Genomic DNA, 27154 nt, shown 5'->3' with positions numbered 1-27154 from the left:
TGTGGAAAACCTGAAAGACTCCACTCCAAAACTGCTAGCACTCATATAGGAATTCAGTAAAGTGTCAGGATATAAAATCAATGCACAGAAATCAGTTCCATTTCTATACACCAACAGCAAGACAGAAGAAAAAGAAATTAAGGAGTTGATCCCATTTACAAATGCACCCAAAACCATAAGATACCTAGGAATAAACCTAACCAAAGAGGGAAAGAATCTATATCCAGAAAACTATAAAGTACTCATGGAAGAAAGTGAGGAAGGCACAAAGAAATGGAAAAACGTTCTATGCTTATGGATTGGAAGAACAAGTATTGTGAAAATGTCTATGCTACCTAAAGCAATCTATACATTTAATGCAATTCCTATCAAATACCATCCTTTTTTTTTTTTTTTCAAAGAAATGGGCAAATAATCCTAGAATTTATACGGAACCAAAAAAAGACCCTGAATAGCCAGAGGAATGTTGAAAAAGAAAACCAAAGTCGGTAGCATCACAATTCCAGACTTCAAGCTCTATAACAAAGCTGTAATTATCCAGATAGTATGGTATTGGCACAAAAACAGACATATAGATCAATGCAACAGAATAGAGAGCCCAGAAATAGACCCTCAGCTCTATGGTCAAGTAATCTTTGACAAAGCAGGAAAGAAAGTCCAATGGAAAAAACAATGGTCTCTTCAACAAATGGTCTTGGGAAAATTGGACAGCCACATGCAGAAGAATGAAACTGGACCACTTCTTATACCACACACAAAAATGGACTCAAAATAGATGAAGGAACTCAATGTGAGACAGGAATCCATCAAAATCCTTGAGGAAAACAGAGGCAGCAACCTCTTTGACCTCAGCTGCAGCAACTTCTTCCTAGAAACATCACCAAAGGCAAGGGAAGCAAGGGCAAAAATGAACTATTGGGACTTCATCAAGATCAAAAGCTTTCACACAGCAAAGCAAACAGTTAACCAGAAGACAACTGACAGAATGGGAGAAGGTATTTGCAAACGACATATCAGATAAAGGACTAGTATCCAAAATCCGTAAAGGAATTATCAAACTCAACACCCAAAGAACAAATAATCCAATCAAGAAATGGGCAGAGGACATGAACAGACATTTCTGCAAAGAAGATATCCAGATGGCCAAGACACACATGAAAAAGTGCTCCACATCATTCGGCATCAGGGAAATACAAATCAAAACCACAATGAGATACCAGGACACACCAGTCAGAATTACTAAAATTAACAAGTCAGGAAATGACAGATGTTGGCAAGGATGCGGAGAAAGGGGAATCCTCCTACACTGTTGATGGGAATGCAAGCTGGTGCAGTCACTCTGGAAAACAGCATGGAGTTTCCTCAAAAAGTTGAAAATAGAGATACCCTATGTCCCAGAAATCACACTACTTACTGGGTATTTACTCTAAAGATACAAATGTAGTGATCTGAAGGGGCACATGCACATGAATGTGTACAGCAGCAATGTTCCCAATAGCCAAACTATGGAAAGAATCTAGATGTCCTTCAACAGATGAATGGTAAAGAAGGTGTGGTACGGGGTGCCTGGGTGGCTCAGTGGGTTAAGGCCTCTGCCTTTGGCTCAGGTCATGATCCCAGGGTCCTGGGATCAAGCCCCAGGTCAGGCTCTCTGCCCCACGGGGAGCTTGCTTCCTCCTCTCACTCTGGCTGCCTCTCTGCCTACTTGTGATCTCTGTCAAATAAATAAATAAAATATTTTTTAAAAAAGTTTCAATACTTAAAAAAAAAAAAAAGAAGAAGGTGTGGTATATTTATACATAGTGAAATACTATGCAGCCATCCAAAAAAAAAATCTTGCCATTTGCAACGACTTGTTGATGGAACTAGAGGGTATTATGCTATGTGAAATAAGTCAATCAGAGAAAGACAATTATCATATGATCTCTCTGATATGAGGAATTTGAGAGGCAGGGTGGGGTTGTGGGGGGGTGGGATAGGGAGGGAAAAAATGAAACATGATGGGATCAGGAGGGAGACAAACCATAAGAAACTCTTAATCTCATGAAACAGAGTGTTGCTGGGGGGTGGGGGGATAGGGATAGGGTGGCTGGGTTATGGACATTGGGAAGGGTATGTGCTATGGTGAGTGCTGTGAAAAGTGTAAGCCTGATAATGACCTGTACCCTTGGGGCAAATAATACATTATATGTTAATAAAGAATAAAAATTTTTAAAAATAATGTCTTCTTATAAAACTTCTTTATTTTGTCTTCATTTAAGGGGCTTTGCCCATGACTAAAAACAACCAATCAACCAACTACCCAACACATTGCCAAGATTTTCTCCTAGTGATGTTAGTGATGATCATAGCAGTGGTGGTGGTGATAATGATGATGACGTTAAGCCCTGACATCAAGAATTTATTTTATTCTAACAAATGAGATAAAATCCAAGATTTATTTCTTTAATCATTAGATTATTTCATGCATTCAATTTCCAACTGCCTACTTTGTGGACTGAAAACCAATCTTAACACATTGTAAATGCCTTAACTGAGTGTTTCCTGGTCCCTTTTTAAATCCATTAATCTGTGTGTCTTATTCTCTGCTCAGATAAAACTTCACTTTTTTAGTTTTGCAATATATTTGCAAGGAGCTGAGGCTCCCTCATTATACTATTATGTCAGAATTCTTCCAGCTGTTTTCACAAATTTCTTTTCATACAATGTTGGTGGACTTTTTAATTCATTTATAAACAGTAAACACCTAAAATATATTATATTTCGACATTTTAAGGTTTTCATATTGTACAAAGACTGCAATTCTGAAACCATCCAGAAGAGACATTTTTTTAAGTTGCCAGAATTGTATAAAAAAATATATATATATGTATATATATATACATATATATGTATATATATATATATAGTTTTTCTATCCAAGAATATGGTAAGTTTTTCCATTTGCTTAAATAGCATTTTTCACAATCTGAGTAGCATTTAAAGTTTTTCCTTCTAAAGTTCTGCAATTTTTGGTTAACTTTATACATACATATTTTGTTGTACATAGTTATTGCAAATGATATCTTTTATCCCATTATAATTTGAATGGCCATCTATAAAAGAAAAGTTGATGGGTTATATGAATCTTTTTTCTTCAGCCACTCTTCTATAGTCTCTTGATGTTTTTTCAGTTTTTTAATTTAAAAATGCTTTTTCCAGATATATAAAAATCATATAATTTGTCAAAATGATCAATTTTCCACTTTTTAAAACAATTTTTATATTTTTCAGTTATTTGTCTTGCCTAATTGCACAGGCTAGTACGTTAAGAACATACCAGATAGTACTGATATCTGAGGGCATCTTTGTTTTTTTCTAACTTGAAAGATTAATACATTTGTCTGGATGCCGACTTTCTTGTAAATTTTTAGATGAAATGAAAGGCAGCCCAAAGATACACTGCTTTCCCCTCCATCCATGAACCTGAGGAGCATTGGGCAGGCATTGGTGGCTGCCAATTCTTCCCTTAATTTTCATCTGTTACATCCTGAAGTTGGGGAGAAACATGCCACGTAGTTCCATTTATAACTGCTTTATGAGGTATTTTTAATAACTGGTATATGTAATACTAATTGATTTTATGTGGAAATAATAAAAAAAATAAAGTGTTTTAAGAAGGGAAATGTCTTACTGATGTATCTATGTTCACACATGTGTACGTATATATTACCAACATGGCATGAAGCTGGCAGAGGAGCTCAGTATCAGAGTAGTTTTGGTTTTATTCCTAATCTTCCTGTATAAACATTTTCATTAATTCAGTAAAGAGAAGCCTAAATATGTTTGTGACTTTCATCTTAGCTTTTGTGATGTCTTTCTTTTGCCTCTTACCATTAAAACTTGTGTGTCTGAAATCTTTACAAGTAAATGAGCTGAAACAAATAAAACTAATTCACTCTGGATTTTGTAGACATCTGGTGGAGTTATTTTCTGAGTAATTAGAACAAGAGGTGGGATGATTCCCTGAAGTAAAGTTACTGTACAGTTGGATACCCGTTCATTTCCACAGCCATCAGATTGCAGGCAGTGAGCATATTGATTCACAGATTGACAAACAATTATGTAGAGCTTCCACCTGATTTTCTAAGAGCATTTGTGTTTTATCAGTATATGCTTCACACACTTTTCTAAAAGATGCCTTTTCTCTGTCCTCTCACAGTTTGTTCCATTTCATTATGTCCCATCACCTCAATGTGCCCTTCACATGGTTAGAGGCAGCGAACATAGATCTCCCTCAAGAGCTGCTCTCTGCTCAACCTTGGTTAATCCAACGTTTGGATTCAAATATGAATGAATTACAATCTGGCTTTTGACAGCATATACCTATTTTGGGAGGTAGAGATAAAGAAAATAAAGATATTGAAATGCTTCCTATTTAGCTTGGAAATGTTGTTCAGTGAAATCTTACTATTTAAGATATGTCTTAATATTATAAATCATAGATATGGAATGGATTTGAAAATTCCATTGTTATTTGTTCCAATTGTTATTCTCACCATTAGAGAACAAAAGCACTTAAACCACTGTAGAAAGATACACATCTTTTCAGTTTATAATAACTGTAAGAGATTATACAACTATCTTCAGTCACCCATCATGGAATAAAAAGATGCTATCAAGAAAGTTTCCTTTTTAGCCAACCTAAATCCCACAGGTTTTTAAAATCTACTTTATCCTCTCTCTGCCGTTAGTATTTTACTGTCAGGGATAATAGTTGCAGAGCAGTAAAGTCAGGCATTTTCACCATGCCAGGAACAGAGATAATCTGATCAAGGCCCACCCAGATGCTGGCCACACTCACCCCTCTGCCTCTTCCTGGATCCCACACAATCACTGTTCTCAGTCACTCTCAATTTAACGTTACGTAAGAGATAGATAATTAGGATTTATTTTCAGATGTAAGCCAAGGACACAGGATACTTTGAATCTGCAATGTTTACAAATTGTTTAAAAATACAAGGGGAAATTATGCACATGAACTGACATTTGATAGTTGTAAATAAAAATGACAAACGTATCCTTAATTGAACATGTTCCCCAATCTCAGGATTTTAGACCTGACAACAGAATTGACACATGAGTGAAATTCATCTTTGACTAAGGCACTTGCCAATCATCCCGTCTATTCATTTTTCTCATTTATCTTTTTCAGGATGAACTATGTCCATCAGGAATCAAGATTTATTGATCACATTTTACTTTGCAATGCGTGGGATGAGACCACCAAATTCTACCCAAACCAAACCAAAACTTTTGCCAAAGGATAATCACTCTACTTTTATTCTCACAGTTGAAAGAACAGTATGACATCATGCCAAAGTGATGAGTTAGTGAATACTCAACAGTAGTCCAAATGCAGCAGAAAACTCACCAGAGGTTTCGTCTACTCTCTCATCTACTATGTGGTCCTTCTGATGAACCCATTCACTATTGCACTTGAAGTAGATCTGGGTGGCGGGACTGGCTTTACAATACAGGTTCACAGGCTTATTCTTCACAATATAAGCTTCTTCAGGCTCAATAAGAAAATGTGGTAGAGGTTCAGGTGGATCGGATGGAAAGGTTTCTGGGAGTTCATGAAAAAAGTCGTCGTCTGGTGAAACAAGAAGAAAGTGGAAAACAGTCAAATCATAGTAGCCACTTGCCATTTATTTGATACTCACTTAAAAATAATGACTCATAAATGATCTAATTAAGGATGTGTGTGCCTGCTATGCACCTGCTGTGCATTAGGTCTCTTGCTGGTTGTACAAGTAATTTTTTGGTTATTATTCTCATTTTTATGCATGGTGAAACTCAACATCAGGGAAGGTAAATATCTTGCCCAAGCACGCATGTAGTAAATAGCACAACTGGAACCAGAACCCAGGTTTGTCTCACTCAAAAACTGCGATCTTCCCCATTAGTACTACACCTCCCACTACACAGTGTTCCTGTTGAGAGCTGACAAAAGCAAAAATGGTTTCATTAGAAAAATTTGTTTGAAAAATACAAGGCTCATTGGTAAACCGTAAGTTCTTTGCACGAAGCTGAGAAGGAACACTGGGAACATGAAATTAATGATCTTGAAGATCAGATTCAAACCTATCCTTATTTTCAAAAGATACCACTGCATGATATTGTCATTCACTTATTCATTCATTCAACCAAAAGTATTTATTGAGCTCAGGATTATTCTCAGCTATAGAAAGAGAGATAATAATACCGAATCAGTCAACAGTAGATTGATAGTAGAGCCTAGAGCCTAGCAATGCTGTTTGGTCTTATTTAGAAACCGTATCTCAAATATCAGATGTATGATATGACTAGTCAAACCCATCCCCATTAGAATATTACTGAGTATTAGCAAGAACAACAATAGTCAATAGTCTCATTTTCTATAGTACTGAAAATTATCAAATATGCTGCTCCCACTTTGCTGCTTCAACGTCACTGAATAAACAAAACTCCAAAACCACTTGAGATACTTATACACTTGGAGGTATGTTTTTCATAACTTGAGTTCTATATGATTCCAAATGAAAACAGAAAATTTAAAAATGCCCCAAAAAACCCTATTATCATATTTCACAAAAGTCAAGGTAAAAAGTCTTTCCAATACACTGAAACTAAGTTAGACCTGATAATTTTCTTCCTGTGACAGACTGTGGGGAGCAAAACTATTGTTCATTCTGTTCGTTGATAAAGCACCCTAGGCTAATATGTAAGGGTAAAGGTGTGAGGCTCAAATTAAAAGTTTTGTTTTTTTTTTTTAAAGATTTTATTTATTTATTTGACAGAGAGAAATCACAAGTAGGCGGAGAGGCAGGCAGAGAGAGAGAGAGGGAAGCAGGCTCCCTGCTGAGCAGAGAGCCCGATGCGGGACTCGATCCCAGGACCCTGAGATCATGACCTGAGCCGAAGGCAGCGGCTTAACCCACTGAGCCACCCAGGCGCCCCTCAAATTAAAAGTTTTAAAATTCTTTAAAAGTATACACATTTGGTAGTAAATACATGACATGGTATAGGTAAAGTCTGGTTGCTCATACGTTACCTTAAAACTCATTTTATTACTCATTCAGTTGTTGCTCTGTTTGGGGAGATGGCCATTTGTCAAATGGCCGTTTATCTGCTAAGAAACCTGGTCTGGCACTTTTTCCATCTAGCTCATGGGACAGCTGTCAAACAGCAACTGTGTTTGATCTCTGCCAATATGTTCTGCAGTAAAAATTGGCTTCACTTGCATCACAGACACAACTAGCTTTCAAAGCTCCTCCCAAATGATAAATTTCTGACACTGGAATGTAAATGATGCTTCCTGGAGCTAGCTTTCTTTCTCACTTTACTTCCTTAATTTGCTTTCTTCTGGCAGGGCATCATCTCTAGTTTTTCCATTGCGGAACATCAAGGATCCAAACTGTCAGCTAACTAAAGAATAACCTTGTTTCCATCAATTTCGGCTTCTTTACTCATTGTGCAGGAACATTCAAAACTGCTTGAATAAACATAGTTCAGAAAGGCAAAGGAATAGGGGACTGGGGTATTGACAGATCCATCAACATAAAGCTGAAATCTTGAAGGTCTTATTCACAATCCCTCCTTACATGCTTATTGTTGTATGTGATGATAGACAGTTCTGATAATCAATAGAGTGCCACAAAATATCAAACTGACATTTTGTAAAATGTTTGCTGTTGTTTTTAATTTTTATTACTCAGGAAGGCAGAGTGTTGATTCTTTTTTTTTTCTTTTTTTCTTTTTTTACTATTGGTGTATATTTAAACATACAAAAATGTGTGTGTATTTTAATATATTTATTCAGGTTTCCAAAATATAAAAAGTTTTCCTTTCAGTCACTCTTTTAGAAAGTGAGATTTGTTCCTTTAGAAGGAAAGATGATTGCAAAATATCAGATGACTGTTTACTACCTTACATTATTCAATCATGTAGCAAAGAACTTATGCATTCACATCTTACAGAAAGATAGGCACTAAAAATTGATTACCCTTTCTTGCCCAAAGCATGTATTTCTTCCTTCTGATTATTTTATTGTAAACTACTGGGAAGACTAATGGAAGCTGGGAAAGCACACATACATTTTCAACTCAAAAGGGGCTCTGTTAAGTGCTGGAAAAGATAGTAATGATTTAATGACATATTTTTAAAATGTATGGACAAACTAGTTTTGTATTCCTTAATTTTGAGTTTTAAGACAAGAGGGTCACGACCAGTAAAGAGAAATAATTCTACATTTTGGTCTGAAGCGTCAAGTGTTGATATTTTAAGGTGTTCGTTAAGTAACACTTAGTATGCAACTTATTAAGGAATGATTCCATCATTTGAAATATTTTCATTTTGCAGTAAATACAGTTTTTTTTTTTTTACATATCATTCTAGTTTCTGCATAAACCCCGTCCCTTAAGTAGCATCTAGGGAGATGCCTTAACCAATGACATGAAATTAATTTGTTACAATTTCTTATAACACACATACACTGCTCAAATCTATGGCTAGATAAATTCATGTCAGGCAATAAGGCACATTACTTCTAGTGCTCAATTCAGGGGATGGGAATAGTACTTCTAAAGATAATTTTCAAGACCTTGAGTCAGTAAGATATAAAGAAGTGGGTAGATTTGACAAAATGGGAATGGACTGATTATCAGTGGGCTCATGTGCTGCTGGGAAATTCTTTCCTTCTTCATTTGCAAGAAGGTGGCCTGGACACCACGCGCAACCATGTCAGCTGGCTCAGACAACAACTCCCCCACCACTGGGTCACGTATGTTAAGACAATACTTTCTTTGCTCTAGACAGAAATGATAAGTATCAGCATTAATTTAAGAAATTGTCTTTTAATGAAATGTCATCTTAAATTTTTTTTCTAGAGTATGTTTTGAAAATCAAACAAGCAAGCCAATTCTCTTCAGCCAAAATTATTAAGGAAAAGTTCTGAGTATTTAAACATCTAGCATGGTTATATCTATATGTACTTAACAAGAATAAAATGACTATCTCCAAATACCATGTGCATTTAACAAGGAAAAAGTTACCATCTCCAAATACCATGTGTATTTAATAAGGAAACAAGGACCATCTTCAAATACCATGTGTATTTAACAAGGAAAAAGTGATCATCTCCAAATACCATGTGCATTTAAGGAAAAAATTGATTGTCTGCAAATGAGCATCTACAAATACCTCTTCATGAACACTTAGCTCCTCTGCACTGTGTGTATACTTGCCTTGCACACATATGAAGGAATCTACTTTTCAGTTTTGGCAACCAGTTTTATGCAACTATTACCAATTTTCAAAAGCCAGAACTATATAACAAATGCCTAATGCTAGGACGAAAGCTCTTTTGGAGGCAGAAATTATTGTCATATTCATTTTTATTTTCCATTAAGTCTAGCATTCTGCCAGGCACATTGTAGGCGGTCAGTAAGAATCTTATAAAAGCACAGATATTCTACAAATGGCAACTGTGATCATTCCGAAAGGGTTCATGAGGTATTTTAGAGTTCATAGTGCCTCAAATTAATTTACATACCAAAGGTTGTAACAATAGTTAAGATCTCCAAACTGGACTGGCTACAGACTTTGTGTGACCTAGTGCAGAGTGAAGATTTGGGGATCCTCGTTGTATTAGGAATTCTGAAACAGTGACAGATGAGCATTAAACCGAGAGTCCTGTGTGACAGCACAGGTCCCATACCCATGAAGTCAGTCCTGTCTACCTACAAGTGTCAGTTAACTGAGCATTCTACTTCAAGGAAAAATCTGAGAATTAAAATTATATCTTTTTTAGTAGATTTTTGTTTTGGAACTTATTTGCTATTTCCCCGCTTCTCATGGTGATTAGATGTTTTCTAGAAGAATCATGGCTTTCCAGAGAGAGAAACTCAGCCTCCAAATAAGTCTCTAAGTAAGTGTGTTTGCAATGGTGTGCAAGGGAAAGTATGCGATTTTATTTGTTCATGGCTTTCCCTTTGGATGTACTCCAGTGCTCATGCATGTGTCTGACCAAAAACAAGTAAACTCCCTGCAACACGAAAGCTAAATCTTTTGGGGGCACTAGCAGACTCCTTAATACATGGATATACTACAGTCTAAGATTTTAAAGTTCAATACATGGAGATAACAAGGTTTGAGATTCTACCTTGAGTTGGTAGACTCAAATTCATTTTAAATTCATTTTACTATCCAAATAAACCAGCTTTCTGATACTATTAAGGTCATGCTACAAAACTTGAAGCTATAAAAGAAAAATTTGTTTTTTCAGCAGGGAGATCAGTGAATGCATCCTATTAATACTTTATTTCTTAATATAAATATCTAAAGAGCCCTGAAGTGTTCAGGGAGATAATGGCAACTCAATTTGTGAATAGCAACTTCAGACAATGAACTTATTTCTGGCAAAGTGCCACAGTAATTCCAAATTATTATATATTGTATAAAGACACACCCCAGATGCTCATACGGATGGCATTATGCTCATGGGGCCATACCACTCGATTAATAAAATTGCTAAACAAGTTTTCTGCATGTAGTTCATTCAAATTAACAAAGTAAAATTTCCAAAGTTGGCTTTATTCTGTACATTGAAATCACAATTAGCTTAAAACTATTACTGCTTTTCAATTTTGTTGTAATATTATTATTTATCTTATTCTCCTGTAACATTTGACTTAATTTTTCACTTTCTACCATTAGTCAATATTGATATCACCATTTTCATCTTGATATCAGGTAAATCTCAATATTTCCTTTTCTGTTGTCTCATATAGACATTGTTTTTTCATTTATATACAAGAAGGGAAAGCTTTGCACCATGTATTATTCTTACAGACTTTCATTCCACGTAAATCTTGACAGAAAAATATTATGCTATGAACATCAATCTAGGAAGCTTACATTGCTGGTTTTATTGCTATGTATCAAGGCTTAATTTTCATCAACTTAATACATAAGTTTCTATATTTCTGAATCATAAGGCTTAAACTATTATTGCTTATATCATAAAATATAGGACTATTATCTCTTTGTCTGAGACCTGAAGCGTATTCTTCTGAAATGGAATTTACTTCCAAATGATTCAAGAGCAATTTAAAATGAATGACTGCAAAGCTAATTTTATCTGCATTTGGCTGCCCATCCATCAGAGAGATAATTCATGATATATTACAACAAAGGCAGCTGAAATTAACTATTTGAATGAGACTCTAGCTTATTTTTAATATTTTGATTAAAATATCCTTTGGAAGACAAAGACTATGGTCTATATTTCAAGCAACATATTAATGGATTCATCATTTAAATTTAAGTAGCTGAATATATAATGCCTTAACAGTGTTACACAATTTGGAAGTACTGCATGATTATAACTCCAAAAGAAAGAAAACTTTTTTTCTCCTTCTTTTCAATAAATACTTTTGAAATCATGCTTAGACATGATTAATGGTGACATAGAGTCAACATGCTATTGGGGGTGCACTTACTTGTGAAAGAGAGGCACCTTCTTCTGCCCCAGTTTAAGTCTTTATGATCTCTGAATTTTATTACTATAAAGTCCTCCTAAATGTTTTCCTGCCTGTAGTCTTTACCTCTACCACATAGTCTATACTGTGCTTTTAGAAAAATGTTTTCAAAAATATATTTACTCTCTTTCTCGATTAATTTAATAAACACAATGTAAACCAAGAAGCTAAGTTTATTTTTGCTCATCAGATTAGCTAAAATATATTGTATGATTGATGAGGAGTTGAGAAAATGTGACTCTTTGCATATACTGGGTATAGCACAAGTTGGTATCACAGTAGAGAAAAATTGACAGTAAAATTAAAAATTAAATCTCTGCATATCTCCAAATACATCATCCCATTTCTTAGAACACATCTTACACACATAATGGCATTTATAGGTGTATGTGTGTGTATATAAATATAATATTATATATATTTATATATGTGTATATATGTATATGAGGTATATATCTCATGTGTATATGTGTGTATACATATGTGTATATATAAAGTATATGTGTATATAAGTATATGTGTATATGTATGTATATACAGTACACATACATATATATGTATGTGTATATATATATACACACACATACACAAAGATGTTTATTACAGCACTGTTTATTTAAAAATATATAAAATATATCAAGAAAAGGTAGATGGAATTAACTGTTTGAATGAGAACAACTAACAATCAACTGAGGAATGGTTAGGTAATTATTTATGATATGTCCTTCCAAAAGAAAACTGTTTTGTCAATAAAACCAAGAAGCAAAATTGTGTGTATTAAATCAGAAGGGCATCCATTAGGCAACTAAGCAAATGAAGCAAATTTTTGACTAATTTGCATAGAATAATGCCACTTTTGAGAAAGAGAAAGAAAGAAAGGAAGGAAGGAAGGAAGGAAGAAAGAAAGAAAAAGAAAGAAAGGAGAGAGGGAGGAAAAGAAAAGAAAGGAAGGAAGGAAGGAGAAAGAAAAAGGGTGGGAGGGAGAAAGAACGAGCATGCAACACCTAGATGAGTGCTTGAATAACCAGGGACTGTAGCCCTACCAGGATAACAAATCAAACAGGCCATTACACTCCCCACAACATCATCACCCTGTTTCATAACTCTTTCGCATTCTTCAGATATCAGACATCCCTTTTTCTGAAGGCCCCCTCACCTCCAAATACTGGACCTCAGCCCCTGGTCAGTCTTCCATTGCTCTCTACTCTTATTGTTTATTATTTCTTCCCCACTAGAAGGCAAGTTCAGAGCTTTAGGAACAGTGCTTGTCTTAATTCATTCCTGCATAACAGATACCTAGTCCAGTGCATGGAAAGGATTGCAGGGTTTTCTTTCTTTCTTTTTTTTTTTTTTCTTTTCTTGAATTGTTGTTCCTAAAGAAGTTCCTATATGATAAGACAGAAGTACGCAGGAATTACTCTAACAACAGAAATAATGAGAAGAAATCCTTATACAAAATACAACAGAAATGTATGTATATCTAAAAGGTAGTCCTTCAGCATTTATAAGGACAGATCCTGTGCCCACATAGGATCTGTGCCCACATAGAAAAGAATTTTATCTATCTTCTATGCAAGTATTAATGTCATGTATCATGAAATGTAATAGCCTTGGACTAAATATATTTCCTCAACAAATAATCAAAGTTGAATCTAAAACATTTTGTGTGTGGAAAATAATAGGATACATCTAATGATCGTATCTCCTCAACCTTTTGGCCTCATTTAAGGCTTGACTTCATTGTACCACTCCCTCCTTTTTGAAACTTTCTCCTCCCTTGGGAACTGTGCATTAGCACTCTATTGCTTCCCATACTATCTTTTTGACCTTTTTCTTTGTTTTCTGCTGTTTGAGTACAGTCATATTCTTACCAAGTTTCTCTCCTTTAGTCTCTCGCTTGAGCATCTCATCCACAACATTGGCTCAATTACCAGATTGTGCCACATACACAGTCTTCCGTTCCACCTCCTTTCTTCTTAAAATCCTTTGATGCCTTTGCATTGACCAACAACAAAATCAGACTCTCTACCCAGGCCAGTGAGGACCCACTTGATCTGATTGCTGCTGGCCTCTTTGTTTCCTTTCCAACCCTCATGTCCTCATGGCCTTTTCACCATTCTCAAGACAGACAGACTGGTGTTTGTATCTTTGAACACACCCAAAGCAGGCCTACCCTAGGGCATTTGTACAAACTCTTCATTCCTGTAGAAAAGATCTCTCTCCTTGCCATTTAGGTTTCAGCTCAAGATGTCTCCTACACAAAGGGATTCTTGATTACCCAGTCTCAATCTTTCGATGTGTTTCTTCAAGAACACATCATTCTACTTGATTTCTTCATATCACCTACCCCTCTCAGATCAGTTTGTTTACTAAGTTAGTTGTCTCTTTTCTTTTCCCCTCCCACAAAACTCAAAATATTATGGGATTAGACGATTTTTTTTTGTTCAACAGTCTAATCTCAGCATCAACATCAGATGAACATCTTCCCTCTAAAAGTAGCTTCTCTTTTTCACTCAGCTCCTTATTTCTGATTGTAATATCATTCTCACAGTCAGAAGCTTGGAGTCTTGTCTCTCCATCAGGTCCAACTGATCTATGTGTACAGTGAAGATCAGCTCTATAATGTCTCTCTCACCATTAATCCCTATTCTCTTTTCTGTTGCTCAGAATGAAGCTAGGACCACTTGCAAATGGATTATTACAGGAGTCATGCTACCGACTGGCTTTGTTGCAGACTTGCTCCTGATTTTCCTCTCTCAATCCCAGCCATCCCACATCTAAGTGGAAGATAGAATCATAACACCTTCTGCTGGAAACTTTGTGTTCAATAGAACATGGCCAAAAATTTACTCAATTTTCAGCTTATTTACCACTATTCCACCAAAACCAAAATTGGTGGTACCGTATTCCACACTAAGGTAGCTTTTTCAATGTTTTCCCACACGCATGTTAGCTGTGCACGTGATGCTTTATTTCCTATGGACTCTTCACTGCCTATTTCAAAGTCACTGAGAAATCTAGTCCTAATCCTCGCAGAGATAACTGCTCCTTACTGTTCGATTGTGAAATCCTCTGACGCAATTCGAGAGGCCCAGTCATTTTTGTATTCCTTACTATAGTCCAGCTCCACCATATACTTAGTAGGCTCTAAAACTTTTATTCAATCAAAGTGAACGCATCTAAAATTGATTACTTGCTCCAAGAGCTATGAAAAATATTTATTACTTCCCCATAGTAATGTATTATGATAATTCAAATTACCTGAATATAATCTTTCCATCCATATCCTTATCAAAAAATCTTTACTTTTTTTTTTAACTTTGATGGAAATTTTCAAGTATGTGAAAAATGATAAAACAAAGAACCTGAAGACCCATAACTGAGCCTCTGGGAATTTCAACATTCACATGTAAAGGGAACTGAACATATCAGAGTGCTAGGATGAGATAGCAAAGGAGACAAATGTTACCAAATTAAGAATAAAAATTAAATTCAAAATATTGGAAGCAATGAAAATAAAATCTATGGTAATATATGTACAATGTTTAGCCATAAAATTAAGACCCCAAAACAATAATGATCAATGATAAGAACATACAATTTATATTTTTAAAATGTGACCGTTAAAAAACTGTAATCTCAGATTTCACATGCAAATTAGAAACTCTTTTTAGTGACTTTGGAGTGAAAAAATTATCCCTTAAATTTAGTGAAATAATTAAAAATACACCTAAAATATACACTACTCTATGGATCCATAACGATGTTCATGAATAAAGGAAACTTCAAGGTTACAAAATCTTGATCTTTCAAGAATTGTCTTCAACTTTTTCCTCTTTCTTACTTCCAACATAAAAACAATAAACAGTGCTACTAATTTTATAGCCGTCCTGTTTCTTAAATCTGCCTCTTTTTCTGTTTCTGATTCCACTGCCATCATTTCTCACCATTTTCAAAGCCTCATGAGTAGTATCCCTGGCCTCCTGATTAAAGACAAGTTCTAAGTCACTTCTCTGTTTAAAATCCTACACCTCCTTTCCCATAAGATAAATGCAAGCTCATCAACATGCTGCACATGCCCCTCCATGATCTCATGTGTATGCACGTTCGCACCTTCCTTTCTCATCACTCCATTCCCTGTCCTCTACATTCCAACAACACAGTCCATCTTCTGTCTTCTGGACACAACCTGCAGTTTCTACACCTTCTGCTTCTGTGTCCCTCCTCTCCTATCTCACTGGTCCTCCTCATCTTCTAAACGCTGCCTCAGGCCATCATTTCTTCCAAGCACTTTTCTCTTCCTTTCCTACCTCTGCCAGCCTAGAACCTACCTCTCTCCTTGCCCTAGCGATTGCTTTGTTAGAGGCTTAAAAATACTTCTAGCACTGCCTTTTGTGATAACTTTGTAGTGAACTAACTGGCTCTTATTATAATCTTTAAAACTGATTATATACTTTTTGAATAAATGGGTGCAGGGCTTTCTGTATCCAGGGGAGACCACAGACTTTGGGTCTGAATTGGGTAATTGCTATGAAAATCGCAACCCACAGACTTGGATTTGCATCTCAGCACCACTTTTTACTGTGTGTGACTTTTGAAATTTCACCTAATCTCATTTCCCATGTCTATAAAATAGCTCAGCAGGGTGCCTGGGTTGCTCAGTCAGTTAAGCATCTGCCTTTGGCCCAGGTCATGATCCCAGGACAGGCCATCTTCCTCTCCTTCTGCTGCTTCCCCTACTGGTGCTGTCTCTCACTCTCAAATAAAGAAATAAAATCTTTTGAAAAAATAAAATAAAATGGGGAGACAAAGCAAGGTAGTGATAGCGTTTGGGGTATGTGAAGTAAAGCAATAGGGATGATTCAGCGTAAAGCTGACCACGGATAAGATCTTCACATATGGTAACTATTTTATTGTTTTCTTGTTGTATTGCTGTTGTGGATACTAACCCTCTCTCATTTCTAAAACACCCTTGAGCGCTAGGAAGTCTTTAATCTGTCTTCCCAAAGTATCCTTTCTGACCAGTGCCTAGTAAACTCCTATTCTTCTTTCCAAGCTCATCTTAAATTTCATCCCCTCCAGGAATTCATTCTAGACTCTTTGAGCATGGATTTGTTGTCTTCTCTCTGTGTTAACACCATACAATATGCATTGCTATGTCATCGCATTCAACACAGTGATAGGTCACATTGAACTTTTCTGTGCCCCACTACACAGAGAGCTTATTTCAATGCAACTATGTGTAATTCATTCATGAGTCTGTAACATACAGCCATATTTGGTATGTAGCAGGACCAAAGGACGATATTTGTTGAGTAAACTGATGAAAAGATACATAAATTCCTCAAACTGTAAGTTTCTAGATTTTTTTTCAAATCTAGAGATGTGAATACTTCTTATTTTTCTACTTTGTAAAAAATAAAACTTTAGATTTTGTATTAGTGTCCTCTTATGAGTCCTCATTCTTTTTTTTTTGTTTTTTTGTTTTTAAGATTTTTTTTTTTTTAAGATTTTATTTATTTGACAGACAGAGATCACAAGTAGGCAGAGAGGCAGGCAGAGAGAGAGGAGGAAGCAGGCTCCCTGCTGAGCAGAGAGCCCGATGCGGGGCTCGATCCCAGTCCTGGGATCGTGACCTGAGCTGAAGGCAGAGGCTTTAACCCACTGAGCCACCCATTCTTTCTTGGGGGTATAGAAAATAGTTTTGTCCCACTACAGTATTCTTCTTTTAAATTTTGGACATAATTTATAAATAAAATGTCAGGATTTGTTTTCTCATTAGTAATCTCCCTACACACCAACACCACTCACCTTATCACTTCTCAAAATAGGTTTACGGTCAGGGACTGGTTTGGAGGAGCCGGGAGCAGGTCGGGAGAGGAACTCCGCTGGTGAGTCAGAAGCCCGGTGCTGGCCCTCCTCACGCTCCCAAAAAACATAGAATGTTTTTTGTACGTGTGCTTCGGTAGGTAGGTAGGCTGATAAGTAGGTCTATATGGTGTGAACCAAAACCCAAGGTGTGAGTATACCATACACAGAAAGAGCAGAGCTTCTAGAACTCGAGAGCACTCTAGAAGTCCTCTAGTCAGGAAGTCTTTGCTTCCATCATGACCATGCTCAAGACTTCGGGAGGGAGGCCAGGGGTCCAAAGGTGGGGAAAAAGGGCTCAGAGTATTGTTTTATCTCTTTGTGCCCTGTCTCCCTGGCAGGGTGCTTGTATGGGAACATAGGATGTGGAAAACATGGGTGAGTTTTGCTTGTGGCTGCAGAGAACTAATGTGATGTATGGTTATATATCTACATAGAACTTTGATTCAATTTTCTCATCTTATAGAAAAGGAAACTGAGTCCCAGACAGTCTGAATGACTTGTCTGAGATTGTGTGACTATTAAGTGACAGGAGTAGATGTGTCAGGCCAATCTCAAGATTTCCTGGCTCTGGTATATATTTTCTGATTACATAAGTTCTGTAGCACCATTTCAATACCCTCTTCTAATTCACTTGATAATTTATTTTATCTTCTTGTTTTTGAGCTACCCATAAACTATTGCCTTTTTAAAGCTGTTATGGTTTTTTAAAAAAATTATATATTTTAAATTGTATTTATTCCAGTTGCTAAATTCTATAATAAAGAAACAAATAACAAAAATGGAAATTCAACCCTCAAACTCCCTCCCATTCCCCATTCTACCAACTTTTGACACTAGTGTGTTTTGTTCTGGACCTTTCTCTCTGCAGTTATTTATGTATGTGCCAATGTGTGTGGATACAGATATAGCAATAAAATATAAAATGTGGAGACAAACCATGAGAGACTGTGGACTCTGAGAAACAAACTGAGGGTTTTGGAGGGGAGGGGGTAAGGGGATGCATGAGCCTTGTGGTGGGTATTGTGGAGGGCATGTATGGCACGGAGCACTGGGTGTGGGGCATAAAAATGAATTTTGGAACACTGAAAAGAAATAAAATAAAGTAAAATGGAAAAAAATAAAAGGAAATATATATGCATATGTTTTGTATTGATTACTGCTTTTCACAGTAAATTCTCTGCCTCACTTGATCCATCACTTGCCAAAGTCGGCATTATCATATGCCTACTATGTTCTAAACACTGTCCTACAATGTTTAGGATAAGCTAATATCCAATGTTAAAACTGAAAACATCAACAACTAAAAACCACTGTACATTTATAGTTTTGGTAATGTTTACAGGACACCAAAATTTCTGCACAGGTTTTAAAACAGAAAAAAACAATAACATTGTTATCTTTAGCTCTAGTAATTGAATTCTGGATCCACGTGTCTTATTTAAAATTATAGCTTCCAAGTGGCATGTGATATAAATTCACATTTCACGACTTTGCCAAGAAAAAATTAATTCACTGATTGTGGGAGGGTATTGATTATGAGCCAAACCCCCACTTTTTATCCCTTTTGATGGAACAAATGACATTCTTCCAAATTTTACTGTTTTGGAAGATAATATACCCAGGATCCTGAAGAAGATAGTAAGGGTATGAATCACCTCCAGCAAGGTACGGGGTTGGTTAATGTTTTACATTTTCACCTCCCCTGCCACTGGAAATTACAACACTTGACACTGGGTCACAAAATTATTAAACCTTAAAGTAGTAGCACTTCCTTCTCCATGTGAGACCTCACTTCTCCTTGACACTTTACTCCTAAAATCCCTCTAGGCTCCTGGCCTTTTCTTTCTGCCTTTAACCCCCATAACTAATTAAATCTGGACAAGTCTTTGGTGAAAATAGTTTTCCTTCAAAGTTATTCATTCAAAGTTCCCCTTAAGGCATTCTTTGTCACTTTAGCCTAGCCTGCCATCTTTACATGAAGTTAAAAGAGGTAAGCTATTTTTATAAAATAAAAACTCTTTCAAGACCTAAGTCTACCTTGATGTTTCAAATAAATACTAGATGCTAAAATATGACAAAAGCTTCAACATTGTTAGAAGTTTACAAATAAACAAAAAGTTCCAAAGTCTCTGGTCTCATTTAAAGACAGTTAAACTAAAAAAAAAAAAAAAAAAAGGACTATTATATTTGGAAGTACTTTTCTTAGGGTCTATAACTAGATTCTTTGACAACAATGTAAAAGGATTAACTAACCAGTGCAGTTGAACTTATTCCCAATAAATCTGTCCATATTGGACCTCAGAATTAAGGGCACATTAATACTGCCATGTATTTAGAAGAAACCAAAAGTGAAGATCAAAGGAAATAAGACTGTAAACACAGCACTCTTAAGGTATTTTCTCTACTAAGATCAAATTAAAACTTGCCATGGTGCCAACTACTTTAAACCTACCTCTACATTCTACAAATAAACAGATATTATTACTTTTATTTTGTTTAAAAATGTAAAGATCAGACACATACCATTTGTTGTTAATCCAGGGTACTCAGCTTTAGGGCAAAAGACTGAATGAGATTTAATGATGGGCTCCATCATCACTTGCATGAAGCTAGCCACTGTGTTTAAGAAGATGTGAAGGAAGTTTTCTTTATGATACCATTTTTAAAAAATGAATTAATGATGTCCTACTGCCATCTCATTTCTTAGTTTTCTTACGGATGTAAATTTCATAGTAAGCTCCTTATGTTCATAGATGAAAACTCGGGTTTTGAAAGTTTGAGTGTGTTTCCCAAGACTGTCCATCCGACGAATGGAAGAGCTGGGAAAGGAATCCAGGCACTCCTCGTTTGTTAAGACTGAGTGATGCTGCCTCGCATAACGTGAAAACTTTGACTTGTCAAATCACTGTCCATGATTCTCTAACAGTATTATTGTTAGGGACAACATCAAAACAACTATAAAAATAACAAATACAAAGCACTTACAAAGGCCAGGCATCTCACTAAGTACTTTAGATTTATTCCCTCTTGTAGGTCTCACAACACCATGGGTGATTTTGTTATCTCTGTTACTGTAAAGATGAAAAAGCAGGGATACAAAGAAGCCAGCTAGCTTGCCCAAGGTCCACCCAGCTCCCAAGTAGCAGTAATTTCCTTTGATGAACAGACAACATACTGATGAAGAATCATCTCTGTGGAGCTTCTCAAGGAGGCACCAACTTCTGTTTATTAGTTACAGGTCAAAATGGGAAATATACAAATGGTAACTTTTTAATATCGTTTTATACATGGTGCATCTGCTAGTCTTTTTAGAGATCACAATGATGTGTTCTTACTGCTCTTTTATTTGGTTTACTTTTTAATTTATTCAGCCAACATATTCATAATAACTGCTTTAAATCACCTAGTAAAGCTAATGTCTAAGTTAAAGGAAACAGACTGAGCAAATCATTGTCCACAATATGGAGTGGAATAATGCAACACAATAGGCACAGAATATGTGTAAGCAATTTGAAAGTTGTTAACTGTCACACAAAATGAGGTATGAGCACTGTTAAAATTATTGTCAAGTAAGTAATAACAAGTCAAGACAATCTGTAGAGAGATGTAAGGAAAATACTCAAAGATATATAGTGCAACTCCTCTGCAAAATAAAACAACTCCTAGTTGTTACTCTTGAGCCAGAAATATCTTAAGTTGCACTTTCTCCACCTCTAAAGGCTTCCTCAGAATATCTATAATATAAATAATGATTATGAACGAATGGAAACTGAGGCATAGGAGGGTTATTTGAGGAAAGGTAGGGTACAGCTGAGGGGCACTAGGATACAGCTGTGGCCTCTTCCATTACAGGAGGTGGATTTCTTTGAACGGTATCCATTTCCTTTTCTCCGGGGCCTCTGTTTTATCTAACCTCCAAAAAAGAAATAAGAGTTGACAATCTTTACAAATATAAAGGAGGCAACGATTTGTGGAAAGGAAGAATAACAAGGTTTTCTCATGTTAAGGAGGTGTTTTATCAGAAATGCACTCATGCCTGGAAAATCTAGGTCTCTGAGCACATGTGGTTATTTTCAGAAAGGCATAGCCTCTCTGTCTTCCACTTCAGTAAACTCAGGGAGTGAAAAACCGTTCTGTGAAAGCAGCTAGCTCATTGACATTAGCAGCATATCATTTTCCCAAAGTTTGAGAGAGCAATGGATTGATTTCAGGGTTCACAGTGGGGCAGGGCAAGACAGCACGGCTCACATAGCTTTTGGAAACAATATCAATTCATAGAGCTATTTCAAGGTTTCATGAAGATGTGATAAACTACTTGATTGGGTTACATGTTTCCTCCTGCAGGGACTATTTTATCTACTCCTCTTAGATAAGTCAGGCTGATTTGTTGTTTTCATGCTCTGTCTTTCTTTAAATCTACTTAAATAAGCAGGTTGATTTCAAGGCAGACCCCTAACTCCCTCTTCCTCTGAACCGGTTCAACTCGAGTTCTTGTGAAATCATTATCCCTGTCATACCTTCCAGGCTGACTGCTACAAAAAGTGAATCAAAAAGTAAATAAAACTAAACTAACATAAATATGGGCATCAAAGATATGCTGTTTTATGCAAACGTGGATGCAGAATCATGTGGTTATTTGTGAAAATGTCTCCAAGGCACTCTGGGCTGTGCAGGGCCAATGCCTATGATTCTCTAGAACCCACACACGTCCCTCAGGCCCAAGAGCTGCTTCACTCTCACCAAAACCAGAACCACATCCAAATCAAAGCAAATAAAATCCTTCAAATAGCCAGGAGAACAGAAGAATGAGGAAGCTATCTGAACTTGGCTGTTTCTGTTGAGATCATTGCCAGTACTTCAGGGAAAACTTCCACGCGTGTGATCTGTCAGGAAAATCAAGCTGCCTTTTTCATTAATTGGGAAATCAAGTTGAATCCCACTGAAACAAAGACTCAAAAAAATATTTCACTTTACCCATTCACTGCTTCCAGTTCTTCAGTATTCTCAGTCCTATGCTATGGGTCGATAAAAGAAAAGTCCTTACTATTGATTCCCTAGTCACCTGGTATGTGACAGGAACAACTGCGTAAGTGAGAGATAATGAACAAAACATACTGCCCTCAGTGCCAGGAGACCCAGGTTGCCCACACAATATTGTCTCTAAGCCTTAGTTTCATCACCTGTTAAATGGAGGATGATGTCACGGAAACACACTTCTCTTTGCCCATCGCCCACTTCTTCTTGTTTTGTGACAGAAAGTTTTCCTATACTCTCAGGCCAAGTGGTTCCATTTTGCATTCATTTCCTCTCCACCCCCTCAGAGATTCTAATCCTGGGACCACAATTACTGGCCCCCCGCCCTCGTGAGCACGTGTCCCAAGGCAGTGCCATCAAAACGGAATCTGGGGTTTTGCTGTACAGAAAGGAAAGGTCTCCTGAAACGGCCGTCTGCTAGTATGGCGCTGCTAGGCTGCTAGTGGCCATCATAATCGGGGATGGAAAAAGCAAGCATGAATGAAGCCCACACAGAGAAAGGCAGAGCTGAGAGATGTAGAGAGAAAGCCCTGAGGTCGTCTTTCGGGTCAGTGGATCTGGACTGAAGTCAGATGGATCTGACTCTGGGATGTCTGTTATGTGAACCACTAAATGCAGTTTTTTTCTTTTGACCTTAAGCATGTTTCACTTGGTCTTCTTTCACTTGTCTCCTGAAGATTCTTAACAATTAGCATGTGAAGACTGAACTGACATACCAATTTGAATAACACTTGTAAGAAGTTCTTATGTGTTTAAACACAAAAGCTAAAATTCTTGGCTTTACAAATTATGCTTTCACTTTTATTCGATTAAATGAAAAAGCTTAAAAAAAAAAAGTTTCCTAGGCCGTGGGCATTCCGCCACAGTTCGGCAACACTATGAGAAAATAAAACTAGTTCTGTGGTAGTTCAGAGGCAAGCAGGTACACAAACGTGTTAAATGATACTAGGCTACTATAAAAAAGTAAAAACTCAGGACTATAAAAAAAATGCAGAGCTACCACATCACACAATGCTAGGGGGCGCCAGTCACACCACAGTTTCCGTAATATCCTCCCCTGGAGTAATGCACAGCAGCCCTAGCTCAACCACACCTCTGTCAGCTGGTACCCTGGGCCAGCCAAGCACTTGCACCAACAGATAATCACAATCTTCATGAGTCTTTGACTGTTGCATTTTTGAATGAACTGATTATTGGCCCCTCTTCTTGAGTTTTTGAGAAGAGTTTGTGATAGACAGCTGGTACCCCAGGTTTACCATTACACAAACCAGATGCAAATCCCACTGGCCCTCCTTGGCTGTGCTATCATTCGTTAGCCATCAGCTGGCAGAGGCCCCACTAAATCAAGCATCTGTAAACATTAAATGCTGCATCTCAGGATGACAAAGGTCTCTGGGCAGGGGGAGATTCAGTGAACATCAGATTAATTATTTGGCAAAACAAATGGAGCTTTCATGACTCGAACGTCATTTACAACAACATACTTTCACACTGTGCCTCAGCGACAACACTTCATTTTAAGTGGCAAAATCAAACTAGAAGTAAATTAGTATCCAAATTAATCCAACAGCTGCATATTTTGATAGTGATTAATATTCACTGATTAGAAGAGGTTTTGCTTCTCTCTTGTTCTCGGTTACAAGAGAGAGAGAAAATAGTTCTTTGATATAATGCCCCTTCAGAAGCAGTGCCAAGGTAGTTCATTGTTAAGTTACAAGGACACCACCACCACCAAGCACAACAAATCTGGAAGACCTTCGGGGAGATGCTGATCTCCTCTCCCCTCCTCTTTTGTCCTCCCCTCCCCTTTTCTTTTTTTTTCTCCTTTCCTCTTCTCTTCTCTTCTCCTTCCCTTTCCCTCTCCCTTTCCCTTTCTCTTTCCCCTTCCCTTCCCTTCCTTTCCCTTCTTTTCTTTTCTTGGGCTCAGACTCAGAGCAGGATGCCTCTCCCTCACAGGACAAGATGGCCTCACGCCCTGCGCTTGGGTGGACTGCTTTACTTGTACTTAGATATTGAACCTCACTCTTCTGGAAGAAGCAACTGTCATCAGGCATTTGAATCGTGCTGGCCAAACTCTTTCAATAAAGTGCCACGATGCCAAATCCATATACATCCACAACCGTATTTATCAACATATTAAGATCTGCCGCTAACTTGACTACATGTTCAAAATTACCCAACTCCACCGTACCCCACCATGGACCCCCCGGTGGGTTGCCCTAACCCAGGATTTGAGACTTCCTAAAGTACCGTGTGGCCTCTGCATCGCAAAACACCAAATGTCCGGAGGCTGAAATGTTGAGTTCTCAGTTGAGAGGGCAAAGTGCCACCATGCTTGCCTGGCTGGCTCTCACTAGCTTGCTGATGTTGGGAGGCGTGGACACTTGCAAGAGTTATACCGCATTACTGATACAGAGGCATGATTTAAGTCTCGGTATGATTCAGTATGTAGCGCAATGAGGCAGTTTCAAGTACGTCTATCAAGTATTTCATTTTTTAATTTTCCTGGATGATTGACTTTTTTCACCTAGAGACACCATGACTGTATTTGCAGCATTGGTTTAGCTGCTGAAAGGCTTGGAACCAAACCTTGGGAGCCTCTAAGGGCTATGTTACTGCACATGCTCGTTCTACAGAGAAGGCAGTGGAGCCCAGAAACCTCGAAGGGCAGGCTGCAGGTTTCAAACACGGGTTCTGCCTCTCGAGCTCTGTGACATGGGACTTGTATCATAGAGCTTTTTCTTCCTCTGTAAGCTGTTCCAACAACTAGGGTTACTGTGGGGGATGAAATGAGTTTCTACATGAAAAGTGTTCACAGCAGTGCCTGGCATGAAGTAGACACCGAATAAACATGCCATCATTATCGTAAGTTCATTATCATCATTGCATTGATAATTTTCCTGCCCTACCAATTTCCTCAGTGATTTATCTTGTTCATTGTAGCTTATGTACTTTTCTAGGCATTGCCAAATTCTTTATCAAGCAGAGCTCAGTATAAACAAAACAAACAATATAAATAATTTATTCTTCTAATTTCCTAGCAGAAATAGTAGTCTGCTTTGCTTTTATTAGCACATCCTCACTGCAATTTTATTTCATAATACTGTTTAAAGATTTTATTTCATAACACTACTTCTAATGGCTCATACCATATTTAAAAGTGTTCTTCTCAACACTCAGATATATGTTGGAATGTCAAGTGATCTTTTCAAAAAGATCAATTTCTATCACATGTAGAGTTAAAACTACATATGCCTTAAATATCAATGCATATGAAAAGTTATTGAGAATAAACAACATAACAGGCAAGTGGGATAATGAGACCCAGGCTGTCTGGGATAATTGGTCATTTTTAGAGATTTGAGCTCTGGCACTCATCCACAGAGCAATATCTTCCTTGTTATCCAGGATTTAACTCTTATCCAAGCAACTCTTCCCCTGGAATTTCTCCAATCTCAAGAATTGTCTGAGAAGCAGGTTTTTTTTTTTTTTTAAATATCCAAACTGTAAGTATTAACATATGTATTTTTTCATTTGAAAAGAAATAAAATTTGTTCTGTGGAATATTGTGGAGCAAAGGTGCTGCAAATCCACTATCTGGTCCTATCACAAAATAGACCAGGAATTACCTGCTTTTCAAAGGAGAAAAATATGAGTTTATAATTTCTAAGAAATGAAGTTAAGGTAATAAGCATTGTTTTATATTAAGCAAATATATGCAATGTTGAAAACACTGATCAACTTTTAAATTACACCTGAACAAAAATTTATTATAAGAGATGAGTCACTATTTCTTTTCATCTTAAGCCTCTTAAGGAATCTAAACTATCCGAGTGTCCAACAATAACAAAGACGACATAATTAAAGCCCTGGTTTTTCCCCTGGATTCTTTTAAATCTCGCAAAATCACTTCAGAACCTAAAATCTCCCATTAAAACAAAAAATCAAATGCTAAACTAGTCATACAATTCATTGTAAAATGTAACAAGGAGCTAATACTGGCATGAACTTTGTTAATATAAAATGCTAGCTGGAAACCTAATTGTAAAATAATCTGCAAAGGAATTCCATATTAGAACCCTCTGTGATCATCTGATGAAGTCCAGGAGAACCTAACTGTGTATTTTTTAATTATTAAACTTATCTTTGTCACATTAAACAGCAGGGCTGAGCACTGAGTTTGTTATTTGAAAATAACAGTAACTTCTCTGTGTGAAGCAGTTTATGCCGAAACATTTTTAGTGGTGTGCAAGTATCATTTGCAATATCAGGTCTATAATATCTGAAGAAAGCAGAGAAATATTACAAGACTTCAAAGGAATTTAGGAAGTTAAGTTCATATTAATGTCTTGCATTTGACTAGTCATTTAAAGTTCAGAAAACCCTTCAAAAACGTACCTCATCTATCTTCACTAAGACCTTGTAGAACAAGCAGGGAAGGGTTTATTAATCCCTGTTTTACATACTATAATACTGAGGCTCAGAAAGCCAAATGACATCTCCCCAAACTGTACCTTAGGCCAATGTGAGGTCAGAACTAGAAACCGAATCTTCTCATTTCTTTTCCTGTGTTTTAACAGCATGACTTGTGCTACTTTATTTGAATTTAGATGTTAGATTTTTTTCAACATTCTACATATTAAATATCTACACTTACGCTCTAAATCTTTATCTCTTCACCTCACAAA

General features: G+C 36.8%; 1 protein-coding gene across 2 annotated transcripts in view; it reads right to left on the bottom strand.

Moving 5' to 3' along the window:
* Positions 1 to 27154, bottom strand: part of UNC5C (unc-5 netrin receptor C) — a 355335-nt gene that overhangs the window by 146021 nt on the left and 182160 nt on the right. For both annotated transcript variants that reach the window (XM_044224455.1, XM_044224456.1), the window contains exon 2: positions 5414 to 5635. In XM_044224455.1, coding sequence (XP_044080390.1) covers positions 5414 to 5635 — 222 coding nt within the window. The remainder of the gene's footprint in view (positions 1 to 5413; positions 5636 to 27154) is intronic.

The sequence above is a fragment of the Neovison vison genome, chromosome 11, assembly GCF_020171115.1.
Source record: "Neovison vison isolate M4711 chromosome 11, ASM_NN_V1, whole genome shotgun sequence".
NCBI lineage: Eukaryota > Metazoa > Chordata > Mammalia > Carnivora > Mustelidae > Neogale > Neogale vison.
Note: the sequence above shows the minus strand (reverse complement) of the source record. Positions and strands in the feature narration are given on the sequence as shown.